Here is a 16,927-nt window from a genome sequence, read left to right as displayed (position 1 = left end):
GGGATATAAAATCTAAAACTCTATGTGAGTTCTAATTCATATATCATAGTATAGTGATAACCAATGCATTATTGCTTCTCTAAAACAAACAGTACTCTGGAAATTTGAAATTCAAAGGAGATAATTCATAAATTAAAATTGTTTATCAATGATGTTATCTATTGTCAATATAATGTATAACCTCTTTTAATTCTTAAGCATTTCTAAATCATAATTAAAGCTTTAGAGGGCCAAATGAGCCTCTAGGAGTACAGTGAACGTCTCTCTCTATTTCCCTATATTGTGCTAATATATAAGTTCCATTATTTTCAACCCTGACATCACAAATATGCGTAAACTCTGATAAGATGGACCGTTAAGCGTCCCCACTGTTTTTCAGTCTTTCCTCTCTCCCTACAATTTTCTTTGCACATCAGTGAGATGCCAAGTGTTCTCACTCAGATAAAAATACTGAAAGGAACAAGCCAACTCTTTCTCACTCTGAAGTCTTTGAAACCTTCTAGTAGGCTCAGTTTCTCAGGCACAGACTCCAGATGGTCCAAGGCCACTCGAGTACTCTGGAAAAGAAAACAGACGGAAACCAAACATTATAAAAAGTTTATTAATACCCTCAGAACCCAACTACGAAAATTCAGTTGTACCACTGGCATAAGCAGCTCAAGCTGTAGATTTAGAGAAGCAAATAAGAACAGAAAGAATAGTATTTCTAGGGTAAATATATCTATTTAAATCAGAAGAGTGATTTCCTTTTACAAAGTATATGAGATTCATTTGCAAGACTGACTCAGAAAAGAAAACTCTTCCTGGACAATTGCTTTCAACCGATAGTCTATGAAACTTTCTATGGAGCATTTCATATTGATATTAATTTGCAAATCTGTTTCAGTGAATACCAGAAATAAACCACAAGGTAATACCAAGAAAAAGATGGGCTTGCAGTTACTTATCTATGAAGCACGTTAGAGATTCTCGCATGTTGCCATTATAAAGAACAGTTCGCAATGATTATTTTAGTTAAAAAGGAAAAGAGCCATTTTCAAGACTTGGGAGAAATATCTGAAATTAAATATTTGAGACAGGAACACAAGATACTGTTAATGATATAAATCAATTACTCACACAGTCTTTTCATTAGCTGGTCACCGATTTACACCTACCAATATAAACACTAAGAGGAAATGATCTAGAAGTTATTTTGAAGCCAGTGTAAACTAAGAGCTTAAATGGTAGAGTAACCCTGAGACTGGAGGCTGTATCATATGCATTGCTATATTCTCAGCGTTCTCACGGGGCCAGCACCTAGTAGGTGGGCAACAGATATTTTTAATTGAAAAAGAATTATAACTATTCAGTGAAATAAATAAGCCCCATGGCTGGCGCATGAGAAGAAAAGTGAAGGGTCTTACAAGAACCTGGACATGAGTTTGCACAGTGTTGTCGAGAAGCTAGTGGCCACTCAATATTCCATGCGCTCCCACACATCTCCCATGTGAACGGTTCTGAACACTACACCGGGGCTGCAAATGGCATGTGTCACCTCCGGGATGAGACGGTGAAGAGCCTGTGTGCTGGGCTCTTCCACCTGAGTCTCTGCCACGAGGGCCTCGGCGGCCACCTGCGGCAGATGGCACAGCCGCAAGGCAGAGGAGAGCCGCCGACCACGCTGGGCTGGAGGTGAGTGAGACATCACCCTCGGCTGCATTCAGCAGTGAGGTTTCAGGGGCTGATAGACACCAGTGCGGAGCAGCGCATTAATTGTTGCAAATAATACCTGAGAGCTACACAACTAAATTGTAGGCTAATAGGTGGTTACTGGCTTTTTTTGGGTGGGGTGAGGTGGAGGCTCCCTTCCTTAGGGGAAGTTCAGTGTTTCGGGAACGGTGCTGTGGTCACTGGTATACTCCCTTGCACCTAAACTTCCTATTTTAAATCCCCTATTTCACCCCAGTGCCTTCACCTTATCCAACGTTTCCCCAGAGAGTGCCCCCGTCTCCGCAGGCTGTGCGCGGGGCCAGGCTGGAGGCCCTCTGCAGGGACCGGCACCCGCACTGCGCAGCCTTGCGGCGTCCTGCGCGGTGAACGGCACTCGCTCTGCACCGCTGTCCCCTCGGCGGGCGGGAGCTTGGGCTGCGCCTTCCGGCCGAGTCATTCCCATCTTCCTTTCAATGTCCTGCGACTCCGAGTTACAGGAGGCCTCTAGCTATCCGTGTAAGGCGGGTTTCTGTGGCTTCAGATTCTAATCTTTGAGAGAAGAGGGAACCAGCCTGACTTCACCGGTTCGAAACTGGAGTCCTGCGTGCTGCTCTGTGAAGTTCCTAGGATCCTCGATTGGATGTTCCGTTGAAAGTGTTGAGGCCTTTGCTGCTCCTGCTTAACATTACATGACTGTGACTCCCTCCCCCACGTGCCCTGGTCCTAAGGCGTCGCCCAGCTTCTCGCAGGACGGGTTCCAAAGGGCACGTGTCAACACGGCCCCGCCCCAGAGGCTTAGGCGGGCAAGGAGCTCCGCCGCCAGCTTCGCCACATGCACTTAAACGGGAAAACTCCGCATTTCCTCAAGAATTACCTTGGCCCTTGAACAATATTATACAAGTCAATGCCATGGTGATTTTAGAGCAAACCTTATGCCTTGAGTAAAATTTTCATAAACAATAATTCTAATAGGCTTGTCATTTAAAAACTTTATTTCCCCTTTTTATCCCATAATTTTTCAAATTTGGGAGTGACCCTCTGAGCCTGGGTTAAATATGTTAATCTCGTTTTTTAAAAAATGTTTTTATTGATTTGAGAGAGGAAGGAGCCAGGAGAGAGAGAGAGAGAGACACCGACTGGCTGCCTCCCGTATGCACCGGGCTCCTGCCCTGATGGGAACTGAACCGGCGACCTTTCGGTGCACAGGGCGACGCGCAACCAACTGAGCCACGCCAGCCAGGGCCACTTTGTTATTAAAATAAGTAAATGACCTCTTTCCCTACTGTAGCATAATGAAAACTAAGCCATAGAACTGAAATTCGATTTTGCACATATTCATTAATCCTCCCGCTGCCCTTGGTGTAGACCCTGTTGCTATCCCCTCATACAGGCGAGGCAACTGAACAGCCTCCTCGCAGCCACGTGCTAGCAAAACTCTGATGAGGGTCCACAGTTTTCTGATGGAGATGTGACAGTTTCCTTATCATATAATATTTTTTGTGGTAAGTCACGGGCTAAACAGGACAGCAACCCAGAAGCTGTAACAGTGAGTGCTTTGGGTAACTCCCGATCCCTCTCCGGGTCTTAACTCCCAGCACCTAGAGTGCTCGAGATCCGTCCTTCATGGACGTATTTCCAGGAGAGAAGTTTTAAGATGAATCCAGAAGAATTTCAAGTTGCCAGTGCTAAGGAATCTGTGCTCAAGACCGTCAGTCACCCAGGAATATACACGCACATTCTTTCTATTAGAGGAAACAGCATGAGATTGAGTTTTATGATACTAACACCGTCTTTTCTTTCCTCTTTTGTAATATTTAGCATTAGTATAGCGCACTACCTGGCCACAGGGGCTTCGATAAATTTTGGCTGAATAAAGACAAAGGCAGAGTTACCACGTTCTGAACCACCGACTGAATCTTGGCCTCTTTATTAAAAACCCAAAAGCAAACGTTTGCTGTTGCATTTATTTTCTCTAGACTGAGGGCAAGATCAAGTGCTGGAAAGAGCAGTGAAGCTCAGAAATCCTGTCGATTAGCCCCGTGGCCCTTACACCTCCACGTGTGTTTAGGTATCTATTGAAAAGGCAAAGAACAAGCTGGCACTATCCCAAAATCTTCCACACACACGCGTGGACTCGGGCCGTCTGCACTGGTCCACAGTGTATTTTTCGCCAGTTGTCCCTTTGTTTCAGACTGCAGGGACACTGCATGACACAGCATGGCAACACAAGTGGCAGCAACTGGGAACGAGAATGGGGTTTCACCGCAATTCTTAGATTCTTGTTTCTTGTAGAGAAAGCCTAAGAAATGGATTTAGCCATAGGAATATTTTAGTTAAATACACTTCTTTTTGTAAAAATGCATGTGTTTATTTTCTTATGAACATGTAACAACTGCTATTTTCTTATAGTGCTATTGGAATCATATGTTTTGAGGTTTAGACGATAAAGAAGATGCTGTCTCTATTTTTATTTTAAAGTGTGTGCATTTTTGGCACTACACAGATATTAAGTAAACAAGGCTATGGAGCAGTTTATTTGGGTTCAAAAATGCAATTCTATTTCATTTGGAAGGAGATCCACTGCAAAACTTTCTTGACAAATGGCTGAAAGATGGTAAAAGGACCTGAGTAAACAAGTTTCAAGGAGAGGAAGGGTGAGATCATGAACAGGACAGACTGTCTGACTTTTCGCTGGTGGTGACTGTATCCAGCACAGCTGTACTGGCTGCACAGGGCGATCTTTTCATCCAAACTGTGTAAGACACTCACTGGGACCAAACTGAACAGTAGCAAGAACAGGATGGCAAAGACACTTTGCTGATGCGCATCCTTCAGACAGCCCCAGGGCTCGAGGTGTGTGGGTTCCCTGGGGAATCAGCAAAATCTTCTATTTCTAGACTGTGCACTTTAAGAGAGTTCTAAAGATCAGACACGCACTTAGAAGTGTTTACATGCATCTTGGGCTAAGAGATGCATAAGGCTTATTAAATAAAACACCAGTTAATGTAGCAACATGGTATCAGTAACTATATTTGAGCTAAAACACAGAAGAATTTTTGTCAACAAATTCTATTTGTCTTCATACGACATAATTCTAGTCAAATGTGGTATATAAATCTCTTTTAAAAAGCAAACATTTATAAAATTTGTGGGCAGCTTATCTTCATTGGAAAACTTAGATAAAGGTTTTCAAGGCATTTTATCTCATTCATAATAACTTCTTAAAGTGATAAACTACATGAACTATACAGAGCTGGCCATTCCAGATGATTGCTTTCTAATTTTTACACATAACCAAATTATAAGTTATAGACAATTCATGGCCTTATTGTTAGCTTAATTTGGGGAATTTTTTGAATGAATGAGTTGAAGGAGAAAGGAGCACAGAAGGAATAAAGATACATATCTCTTCCCCATGAGACATCTGAGATTCCCTCTTGAAACATTTTTCTTGCCACTCCCTAACATAAAGGAAAAACAATGTCTCAAGAAAAATGAGGCCTAGTTTAGTGCTCTCCGCCTACTGACCAATGGGTTAGGCGCTTACAATTGGTCTACAGAGAGGAGCGTCGTGAGAGCCACAATCTAATTTCTGTGGAATCACTCACAGAAATTTCTTCAAAAGGAAAATAAAACATGCTCACAAAGGAAAGATATTTAAAAACATTTGCTCCCAAAATATGACTGCCTGTTAATAATGGCAAACAGTATACGCAAGGGTTTCCTGGAGGAGACCGAGTTTAGCAAGTTCTGCTAAGGTGGCAGGTAGGGAAACGATGCTTCTGAACGTACTGGTCCCAGACATGAGTTCTGGGGTGGAATCGGCACGCCTGCCTGTGGACAGGCACAGTCCCAGAAATGCTACTTACTTACATTTTGTGGTTTGGGGAATATCACTTTTCCCTTCCCTGCTAAGCTTCAGCCTCATTCATTCATTCATTCATTCACTCATTCATTCGCAAAATGAGAAGTCACGATGGTCTTTATTAGTCCATGCCCACAGGATAGTTGTCATTATCAAGCAAGAGCGTGAATGTGAAAGTGTACTGAAAATTGGCACGTACTTTCCAAACAGCAGGTATTAAAAGAACGCTGGTTCCGTGAGGTACTATCAACTCTAGTAACTCTCAAATACAGAGGGGAGGTCAGTGATGATCTAAAATTATAGCTAATAAAAATTAGTTAACAGAGTATAAAGTAGAAACATGGCAAACTTAACACTGTAACCAATATTTAGAAACTTACTTGCTGTTCTACAGATGTCATCCAAAACATAAAATAACAAGTGTAATGGAACATAAATTACTTTTTAGTCTCCTTATCTGGTTAAAACTCCTTAACCTCAACATGAGCATTTTCAAGTACACAGGAAATCTGAAAGAAATTTACAGAGAACACCCATATACCTAGCACCTAGATTCCACTATTAACATTTTGTTATATTTACTTTATCACACATTAATCCGTCCATCTATCCCTACATCTATCCATTAACTGAACTATTTTTTGGATACATTAGTACACTTTTTCCTAAAGATTTCAGCATGCATATCATTAACTCCACTTGAATATTTATTTTTAAATGTAAGATTTACATCTAATGAAATGTATAAATCTTAAGTGACTGGTTAACTTTTACTATCTTTCCTCACTTCTTCAGCGAAGGCAGAAGTCAAGCAAGCCCTCGCGCTGCAGCATGAGGCTTTCCTTTGTAACACCTTCCAGAGTACTGATGCCACATTTATGTGTGTGATTATTTGATTAGTGTCGGTTGGCACTGGCGGTAAGCATCAGGAGGGCGGGAATGTCTGTCTCGCTCACACAGTGCCTCCCTAAAGGAGAGCCTACTGCTTCCTGAATGAACGAATGAGTTACTCCACGCAGGAGAGGTTTCATCCGTTCATGCAGCCTGCAAACACTGACGAAACGCCTGCTCTGCGCGGACACTGCTCCGGGCACGGTCTGGGTCAGCTCGCGGACGCTGCCCGCGCGAGGCCTGGCTTGGCACACCTCCTCCAGCATGTCAGCGAGCAGCACGGGCTCTCAGCAGGAGGCCGGCGGAGAAATCCTAGTTTAGTCACCCACTGGCTACGTGTCCCTCGAGAGGCTCCTGGACACCCGTGCGGCGGGGCTCCGCTGCCTCGTCTGTAGGCAGGAGTTCCAATGCCACCCACGGCGCAGCGGCCCTAAGGACCAAACACACGGGCACACCAGCGCGGGGCGGGTGGGGCGCGGGGAGCCCCGAGCACGGCTGGGAGCGCCGAGCTGACCCGGGCGCCTGCTCTGCCCAGCTCCCCCGTCGGGAGGCATCCTCAGCGCTTCCTGGGCTCCAGCGGGTCGCCCGCCCGCGCCTGGCCGTCCCCCAGCTGCGCGCTTACTTGTCCCCTTCAGGAGACAGCGACGTCCTCAGGGGCAGGGCTGTATTTCCCCGGTATTCCCAGCGCCGAGGACTTCCTATCACACCCAACAGGTTCCAGTTTCAGGCACAAAACCTTCTCAACACAACGATCAATACAGACACACTCAGAGGGTAGACATGTGAGAAGAAAAATATAGCACAAATTATTTTTTAAAGGTAGAACTTAAAAACTGTTTCGAGGGACAGAGGGTGTTTCCAAATAGACTCAGGATTGAATAATAATAGCAATAAGAAATAACTGGAAGAAGTGTGAGGGAACGTAAGGTTGCCTCGAATGGTTGGGGGGGGGGACGGGAGGGGAATCTCTGCAGGCGCCGGGACAGGGACCGGCCTCAGGCGGACACTGGAAATGCGAGTTGCCTCCCAAACACTGCAAAGCCCTGGCCCCAAGGCGTCAAGACACCCACAGGGAGGCCACCGCCCTCGCCTCGCGTCACATGCGTCCCAGGCCCGAGGGGGCACTGAGAGGAGGCCCCGTCCTGGCCGAGGCGGGTCCGGGCCGGCTTACTGGACAGCACCTCGCTGGGGCGGCCTAGTTAACCTTCCAGTCCTGGAAACTAAACGAGGGGCTGTTCCTTTTCCCGAGATGCCCGTGCCCTGGAGAGTGACAGGACAAATTAACCGGTTCCTTCCCCACACACGGCCCCTGGAGCCGAGCGAGTGTGAGCAGTGAATCCCCCCCGGGATGTGTTTCTGGCGACCGGCACATCACATCTAAATGGGAATCGGGCAGGGATTTTATTCTTATCAGTGCGGCTTTGAGGTTTCATTCAAAAGTGACTGAGATGCAGTCTGCCTGTACTCACAGTCTGCTTCATAATCAATCCTCTTTTGAACGCTTAGAAACACTCCTCTGGATCTTCTACAAAGAATCTTCCTGGCCGGCCGCTGCCAAGCAGTGACTATGGAGAATGTTTCAATGCCGTCGAAAATTCGACTGAACTACCTGCTAAGGGTCCCAGCCGCCAGGCCACACTCGTTCAAAGAACCAATAATCTGAAGCTGCAGCAACACATTTTGGTAGACGGCTCACTAAAATTGAATTTAAGTATGTGAGTTGCTCTGTGAAGGTACGTCCCGAACGGCTGAACAGAAGGGCAAGGGGACGGGGGAGCACATGCAGTATATCTGAGTAAAGTGAGCCAGTTTCTGAACTTTTAGCCATGGCTGAGAAGGGTGGGCCATGAAAGCCAGTGGGGAAAGCCAGCTGACAGTACTATTTGGTGAGCAGATTCACCGGACATTTGCCACAACCAACTGTTTTTCTGAAACTTCGATTGCTAGAAAGCTTTCTCTTCTTTTTTCTAAACGAAAGCCAAGCATTCATTCAGCTGGACAACAATGAAGCTTTGTGCCCTGGTGGTTAGTAAAAAAGGAGCTGGTCTTGCCAAAACAATTTGAAATTTTGAACTGAGGCTCCCCACTCCCTGCCCTACTTCATTTTAACAACTAAAATGAGCCAGTTCTGTAGCCTTTATTAGAAACATAAAGAAAAAGATAGACAAAACCATATGACTTTGGATATTTAAAGTACGTTACGAGAACTAGAAAACATGCAATACTCCAGAAATTAGGCAGGACTACTCCTCACTTACACAGAAACTGGACAGGATGTTCCGTCTGTCTTTCCCTTATTCAACAAGCAGTGACTAAGCACCTGCTGTGTGCAAATCAAACTATAATATCACTCCCTCAGACTTCATCGTGCTAAAGCTGACCAGGTTTAGATCAAGCATATTCTTTTGGTTCCTGAATGAAAATAAATTATTAAGGCAACAGCACGATATATAGATATTACACTGTAATTTTTCATTAACTGCCTTTCCCCCATTTAACTAGGACATTTTAAGTAGAGGGATTATGCCTTACTGCTCTTTGTATCTGTGGAACTAACACATAAGAACTACTCAATAAATACTGAATATATTTGATACTGCAATTGCTTCTCAGTCACCCAGTAACTTCATACATGCACTGCTACTTTAAAAATTTGCTAATGTGAAAGATCGGATCACTTACATGTGATCTGGGAATGATCCCACATGCTGCCGAGTGAATCTGGGTGTGTGGGGTGGGATACATTCTGAGATAATGAACTGGCGACAATAAGACTGAATTACATGAGGACTCCTGCTCCCCACATTTCTTGGGATAGTCTAGGACAAAACTTCATTAGAAGTACCAATTAGAAAGACTAAAATTGAAGTCTTTTATACTGTTTTCCCTACCATTTTCCCCCATCCCCCCATCACCAAACTTCAGCTGGAGGCCAAAGGTGAGAGCTTTGCTCTGTATTATGTTTCTTTCTTTTTTAAAAATATATCTTTATTGAGTTCAGAGAGACGAAGGGAGAGAGAGAGAAACATCAATGATGAGAGGGTCATTGATCGACTGCCTCCTGCACGCCCCCGACTGGGGATCGAGCCTGCAGCCCAGGCATGTGCCCTGACTGGTAATAAAATCGCGATCGCCTGGGTCCTAGGTCGATGCTCATCCGCTGAGCCACAGCAGGCCGGGCTGCTCTGTATTATTTCTAAGAAGATGCAGACATAGGTACGTATCTCAAAGTCATGCAGAGGCCCACCTGCAGTAAATATGCTCTCTCCCTCAGACTCAGGCAATCCAGCGCTTTAAAGAGCTTCCTGGGGATGCAAACAAGATGTCTGTTGATAGTGAAAACTGGGCCTATCAAATTTATGGTACTATCACCTGAAGTTAACTGTAACTTGCAAACTGTGGGAACCACAGGAGATTCATTTGTAACAAAAACAAACAGCATAACACAAACAAAAAGTGGGGATACAGAATGACAGTTTGCTCCCAGATCTTGGAACACAACAGTGTGCTTTTGCTTAATTTGTAATATATTGGGATGATTAGTCAGCATTTATTATTCTGGTCCAATGGATGGAGTTTAAAAAAATATTTGTGCTGCTGATAAATAATTTAGAGAAAAATAGAGACTAAAAAATAACTTTATTAGAAATCTTAGTGAGAATTTAAGCATATTATATATCCTCCTGGTTTGGAAAGTATGAATGCTGAGTAACTGTCATTCACAATTCCGGAAAATACCCGTCTTGTCTTGTAAATACTGATTCCAGGCTTCAAATATGTTTCTAATGATTTCTAGTTTATTATCACTTCTGGTTCGTACTTCTTGCACTTGCATTTTCAAAACACAGTATTTCTAAAACTGTGACAGCTCCTAATATTTTTAAATTGGTAAGGCCATCTTCTTTACTGCATGACTGCAAATTTTTCACTTTTTAGATTTATAAGCATAATTGATCTAATGGAAATTATCACTGCTATATCTTTTCTTTCCAATCACATTTTTATACAATCTGATTTAGATATCTGCCCACTTAGAAACCCTATGAAGTTAATTTTGGTGTGCAAACATAACAAAGGATGAAAGAATGCTGTCCCACATTCTGTTAGCCAAATGGGCCGGTTCAGGTTCTTATTGCAAAATACTGCATGATGAAGTCCTTGTTGTTGAATAGCTAACTGGGTGAGAGTTCCCAATTTCCCCTTTGTTCTCAGAAATATAGTTCATTCACTGATTCTTGAGTTTGCAAAAATTCATCTAGGACATTATCATCTGAAGACTCACAATCTGACTTTTTGCTTGTATGACCAATTTCACCATCATCATTAGTATCTAGGGTACCACTGCCTGTCTCTTTATATTCATCTTCTGATTCGTCTAATAACTGTGAAATGTCTTTCTCTGTCAGTTTCCTTTTCTTTGTCATTATGGGAGAAAATGAGAAATTCTGAATTCTCAATCTGAGTTCAATAAAAGTAATAATGATGAAAAAGATTTTAAAACTTCTTCTTGCAAGATAATACAATATTTTGTTGGAAGGTACTACTCCATTGCTAGATGTCTTGCGATAGCTTTTGTCCCAGAATAGCTGCTCAGGATGTTTGTACAGCAAACGGACTTGGAAAACAGAGATAGTGACTCTGCCTGGAGCAAAGGTTGGGTAGGGTTTTCTGCAGCTCCCTTTATAAAATCAGGGGTTGCATAAACTCAGGACTCTTCACATACAACACAAATCCACTGTGTGTGCAACACCATCTGGACTCATCCCCACATTGGCCCTACAGGACTTGGGGAGCAAAGGGAACCAATGCAAACATGTAGCTCACGGGGCAAGCTGTCCTATGAACAATGAAGTCTTTGTCTTGTGTCTTCGCCAGCACCCACAAAAGTGTGGCCAGCAAACTTGGTAACTTGCAAGTAGGGTAAAATCTGACTCTTGATATACACTGGACTACACGGTAAGAAAACTGAAATATTATATAATAGTTCATTTGCCGTAAGGACCTTCTATGTGATTCCATTATGCCTTCATTTTCATATTATTTTATTCTTATCTAGCATAGTTCAAAACAATTGATGGATAACAATGAAATAATTTCTAGGGTGACAAAATAAGAAAATGTTTCAAGAAAAGAAGATCATCAAGATCCATTATTTACCTCAAGTTTGTAACAGGGTTCAATAGACCCATATGGATTTTGCAAGACAGAATGAGTTTTTTCCTATTTTAAAAAAGGAAAAATTCTCTTTGTTCTTTGAGAGATCTTAAAGAAAAAGAATAAAGTTAAAATAAAAGTGACCCTTACCAAAAGAAATTAAAAAACCAAGACTGTGTCCAGTTGACCTTAGGGTATACTGAAGATTAAACCACCCTTAAAAGCTCTTTCTTTGCCTTTTCCATCGCCTCTAAAACCCTCTTCATCTTTGTAGCATCAAATTTCTCCTCTGTGAGCCCTCCTAAACCACTTTTGGGGGTGTGAGATGAAGTCTGAGAGTTTACGGCATACTTGTCCAACACGGCCTTGCTAGAGGAGCTATGCTCCGTACTTTGTCCTTTGCACAGAGTAGCTGGTCGTCACATGTTGAGTGGAGAAATGAATAAAGTGTAGGAGTGCTGGTACAGAGCGGGTTAACACAGAAGTAGCAGAGGAGAGATGAGAAAGGAGAGCTGAGGGAGTCGGGTAGTTTGCATAATCTTAGTCAACACACCAAAAGCAAATCGACTAAACAGCCAATTTATCCAATATATGACTGATTTACAAAACAACTTATTTGTTTTTGTAACTATTCACATAGTATCCAAAGACACTGTTTTTGTAAATTGGTCAATTTATTAAAATCAGAGGATTAGTGATGTGGTGAATTCATGACTGGGCAAATGTGCCTTTAAAGTTAGGTATAAGAAATTTTAAGTTTTAATAAGATGCTAAAATTAAGCACCCTAGATTCTTGAAATATTAAGGAAAATGTTTGAGGAAGAATCTTACAACTGTTGTTTTGATAGATTAGAAGAAAAAAAATACTGGGGACAGAATACACAATGGTATCAGCCGAAATGTCAAGAAATTAATTCACTGGAAATAAACACCACTAAATTCAACAGACATGAAGGAGTAACAGGCTCTAGGGGATGGTCCTTCCTAAAAGGCAGAGAGAAGATGACCGAGCTCAGTGATTCTCAACCATGACTTCTCATTTCAATGATCTGAGAAGCTTTAAAAAATACTGGGACTTAGCCCAGGTCAACTGAACCTGGAGTGGGAGTGTGGTGAACTGAAATTATTAGGATTGCTAAATAAGGACTGCAAGTCTAAATTTCTCAGAGCCTCAACTTGAAACATGTGAATTGACTTTTGGAGGTAAAAGCTGTGAAACAGAGAGTGCCAAGACACATAACCATTGTGGCAAAATTAGGGTGAAAATTCAACACGTCCGGAGTAATGAGGCAAAACCTTCCAGTGAAGGTGATGCACACCTAAGGGGGAGAATTTTTAATTTTTAAAAATTAGAAGATGACTTTCCCATCCACTATCTCAAGTACTGGGCCCATTTCAGAGATAACAGAAATGAGGCTCAGAGAGGTGAGTGAGTTGCCCATGTTGCAGTGTCAGGACTCACAACCAGGTCTTCTAACTCCCAGGCCGCCAAGTCCAGATCATTCTCTAGGAACTAGGGCGTTCACTAATCCCCCCACTCGACCCCCACATGTCTGGGAACAAATGCCCTCTTCTTCAAGGACAAAGGATGTCTCAGGAGGAGCTCTGAGGTATTACCAAGCAAAGCGAGTTCCGAGAACTAAGGAGTAAAGACGAAACCAGGCAGCTCTCCGAGAAGACGTAAAGGGAGCGCTTCCCAGGACCCAAGGGTTTTAAGTCAGAGTCGGGACTAATGTGCGCATATGCTTAATGTCTGAGGACAATGAAGCGCGCCAGCCAAGGATGCTCCCCTGGCCTCCGCTGTGGATGCGGGAGAGAGTGAGATGCGAGGAGAGGAAAGCACTGAAGCAGCTCTAGAAAATCATTTATGGAACACCAGCTGCGCGAAACAATTAAGAACAGAGCCTGAAGAGAACAGTGGGAAGGGAAGGGCTATTTTGATGGTTTGGCCTTTTACTCTTTGATGTTTAAATACACTGTAATTGGGGGCAATGATAGGCTAAATCATTTACTAATGTTAATATTAACACAAGACTACTTGGGATATTTATATTAATAGTGCTATAGTGACAATTTATATTCTCCCTAGCCTTTCATCTGAGATCAAAGTTTATTGAAAGCCCTTAAACTTTATAAACACTGTGTAAGTGGAATTAGAGCAGGTATGCAGATGAATTAAAAAAAAAAAAGATCAACTGAGGCATTTAATATCACTGAGCAAGCTCAAGACAGAGCTAGTAGTGCAACCTAGGGGCACGCCAACTCTTCACATCAACATGCAGGAGCCAGATCAAAGTGGCTTTATGGTCTCCACGAGCCATTACGTTGAGGGGACGTTCCAACAGTTCTAAATAGGGTCCAAGAATGTCAGTATGTCAGTGTCCTTCATGCGTCTACTTTTTGTCCTGCTCGAGGTAAATACGGAATCTGGTTGCTAATTACCTTCCTCTTCCCTTGGTATCATTCACTAGACACTTGTAAAGTGTTCCTTGCTTATGTCTCCATTACTCTCACCAGTCACAAGCGGAATGTGTAGAGTGAAAGGAACACTGTGTCCCTAATGAGGACACTCGAATTCTAGCCCAAGTTTTGCCACACTTGGCAATTCAAGAACTACTCTGGCCTCCAGACTTGTCACCTATAGGGCGAGGGCTTTTCACAAGAATCTCTAAGAATCCTTCAAACTGTAACATTACCTGAAATGTGAGATCCATGGCAGCAGGGACCTAAACTGCCATGCCCTAGGACACTATTGAGACATGGTAGGGATGCAACAAGTATCTGTTATATAATATTATATGATTAAAGCAGCTGAGAGCAACCATTGGCAGAGTGGAAATTCTGTGAAGATCAGATGTTCCTCCTAGATTAGACGATAGCCTATTAGGGAGAGGGCCTTTTAAATATCACCTAGCCCAGCCCAATCATTAAAAAAAAAAAAAGAAAAGAAAATGTAGAGAGTTTAAGCAACTCCCCAGGTCATGTGCCTGGCTATGGTAGAGATATGACCAGAACCTGGCTTTTCTAACTCACAATCAAGTACTATTTTTACCATATCACCATCTTTTTAAACTAGGCATATAATAATAATTTTCAACTGAAATTTATATGTAATTCATTAAAATAAGATGCACACATTGAAAATTCCCCAAATCAGCTTTTCATTTAAAGGCTACCTCAAAACTGTGTAACATACACTCTTCCCACCAACTATATGCATATTGAGGGTGTAATACTGATATTTTGTTTTATAGTTAAGTTAGGATCTTAAAAAACAACTTAATACACAATTACTTAGATTTCACTCAGGTATTCTCCCTTAAAGAGAACAGAAAACATTTCTTACATATATAATATTTTTCAGAAAGATACTTTCATTGTTTTATAATATACACTTATATTATCTTCACAATACAAAGTAAGAGCTTTTCACCCAGAGAATGCATCACGTTACTGATAGTGTTTAGAGCAGAAATATTAAAATACATTATCAAGCAAGGCAGTTAGACAGGCAGTAGGACTACTTATCAGCATCAAATATGAAGCTGTCAGTCTGACCTCCAAACATGAACAATTCAATAATACTAAATCCATCTGCTAGGGAAGCCACATTCATTATGTAATTTCTCAGTGATACCTTCCCTGTGTCACCGTGTTTATGAAAGATTGGACAGGGCTGTCAGAAACCAGTTTTGCAGGCTGAAGTAAGTCTTACATTTTTTCATTGGTCATCACCCTTTGCCACAAGGTTGCAACTCTGAATAAAGAGCCTACTTGTTTTAGTAAAATTTTCTTCCTATGACTGTAAGCACGGTCCTGGTGTAGAAATTTAACCCTTTGAAGATGACACCATTATTGGAAAACATACACATTTTAATACTGACTAACACAGAATACAGGCTCTGTGCTTCGGGACAAGGTGGCGAAGGAGAATGTCCAGCTTGTTGCAACCAAGGTCCCTCATGAGAGATTCATGAGGATACCCCGCTCGCCCTCGCTGCGCATATACAGAAGGTAGGCTAACACTGGAGCAGTGGGAAACTTGGCAGGGCGGGCAGGACAGGGTTTGTGCAAAACCCTTTTCCGGTTTCAGTTTGAATGGGTTCCCAGGAAGTGTCAAGTTCGAACGAATCCAAAATTTTACAATGTAGCCCAGCCAAGACTGCTGAGATTCACCTGATTCTGGGTCAAAACTGTACAGAGCACACTGCGTTTTATTTGGTGGCAAGCCAACCTGACCGAACCGCTCAGGAACCTCAATGAGAAGCAAGCAGCCTTGGCAAAGTCAAAATGAACCTAACTTGATCTCTGGTTTTGAAACAGTAGGTTCTGGCTTTATAAAGAGATAAAGGCAAGTTTTACTTAGCTTCAAGATTTGTACAAATACGTCGAAGAGGCAGTGCAAATAATTAACGGTTATTGGGCCAGATTTACATACTCAAGCCAGTTATTTCCTGAGCTTAATGGGGACACTGCAGCAAGTACATTAACTCTATTGGGTCCATGTACCCGTAAGTGCCCCAGAGCAGTACTTAGTGTCCTAACAGAGAATAATGGCCCTTCAATAACTCCTGTCCCCACAGAGCACACTGCACGTGTACTAGGATGAGGCGCAACTGGTAGCTAGATCCAGGGTGGGAAGGAAAGCAAACTAAAAATAAAAACTCCAACAGCCACTGTCTGTTCTAAGGGCAGCTACTTAGTAACCTCCACAGAGGCCCGGCACACTCCCGCCTCCCGAGATCCTGCAGGCAGCTGGCGTGCACAGGCCAAACCTGCTCCCGCTGACATTAGCCGAAGGAGTCCTTTAGAGATGTGCAAAGACTCTAATGGGTTTTCTAAAATAAAAATCATAGTTCTAAAAGTTTTCCAGTGCTTTGTAATTTTTCTCAACGCAGGCAAATTTATGCATGCTTTTCTCCATATAGCTACAGGTTAGCATTTATCCCATAAGTAATATTATCTCTGTAAGTATACACTGAAAATGCAGAACATCAGATTGTTTTAAGTAACTTTGTTCTGAGGAGCTGATTAAGCACTGACAAATTACAAATATATAATTACACATTTGCTCTAAGTCAATGGTTTTCAAATATTGGAATAGATATTACCTAGTTTTTCAAACTGCATCTCCCTTGTTCCTCCCCAGCTGCCCCCCCCCCCCCCATTTTTAAGTTGTCTAAATGTTTTCATCATAAGTTCAGGTAGTTGCAAAGGATGGCATTTCCGTAATGCTGTAAATATTGATATTTTCAAGTAAAACTCTCATATTACTCATATGAACTTCCTCGGTGCATTTTAAATAGTTCAGTAATATGTTATTAC

At 42.5% G+C, this 16,927-nt stretch overlaps 1 protein-coding gene across 5 annotated transcripts in view; it reads right to left on the bottom strand.

The window, feature by feature from the left end:
• CEP128 (centrosomal protein 128) overlaps positions 1-16,927 on the bottom strand; it is a 291,713-nt gene that overhangs the window by 25,674 nt on the left and 249,112 nt on the right. For all 5 annotated transcript variants that reach the window (XM_016220106.2, XM_016220114.2, XM_087818763.1 and 2 more), the window contains one exon: positions 480-557. In XM_016220106.2, the coding sequence (XP_016075592.2) occupies positions 480-557 (78 nt within the window). The remainder of the gene's footprint in view (positions 1-479; positions 558-16,927) is intronic.

The sequence above is a fragment of the Miniopterus natalensis genome, chromosome 1 (genome assembly GCF_054644295.1).
Source record: "Miniopterus natalensis isolate mMinNat1 chromosome 1, mMinNat1.hap1, whole genome shotgun sequence".
In the NCBI taxonomy this organism is placed as follows: domain Eukaryota; kingdom Metazoa; phylum Chordata; class Mammalia; order Chiroptera; family Miniopteridae; genus Miniopterus; species Miniopterus natalensis.
Note: the sequence above shows the minus strand (reverse complement) of the source record. Positions and strands in the feature narration are given on the sequence as shown.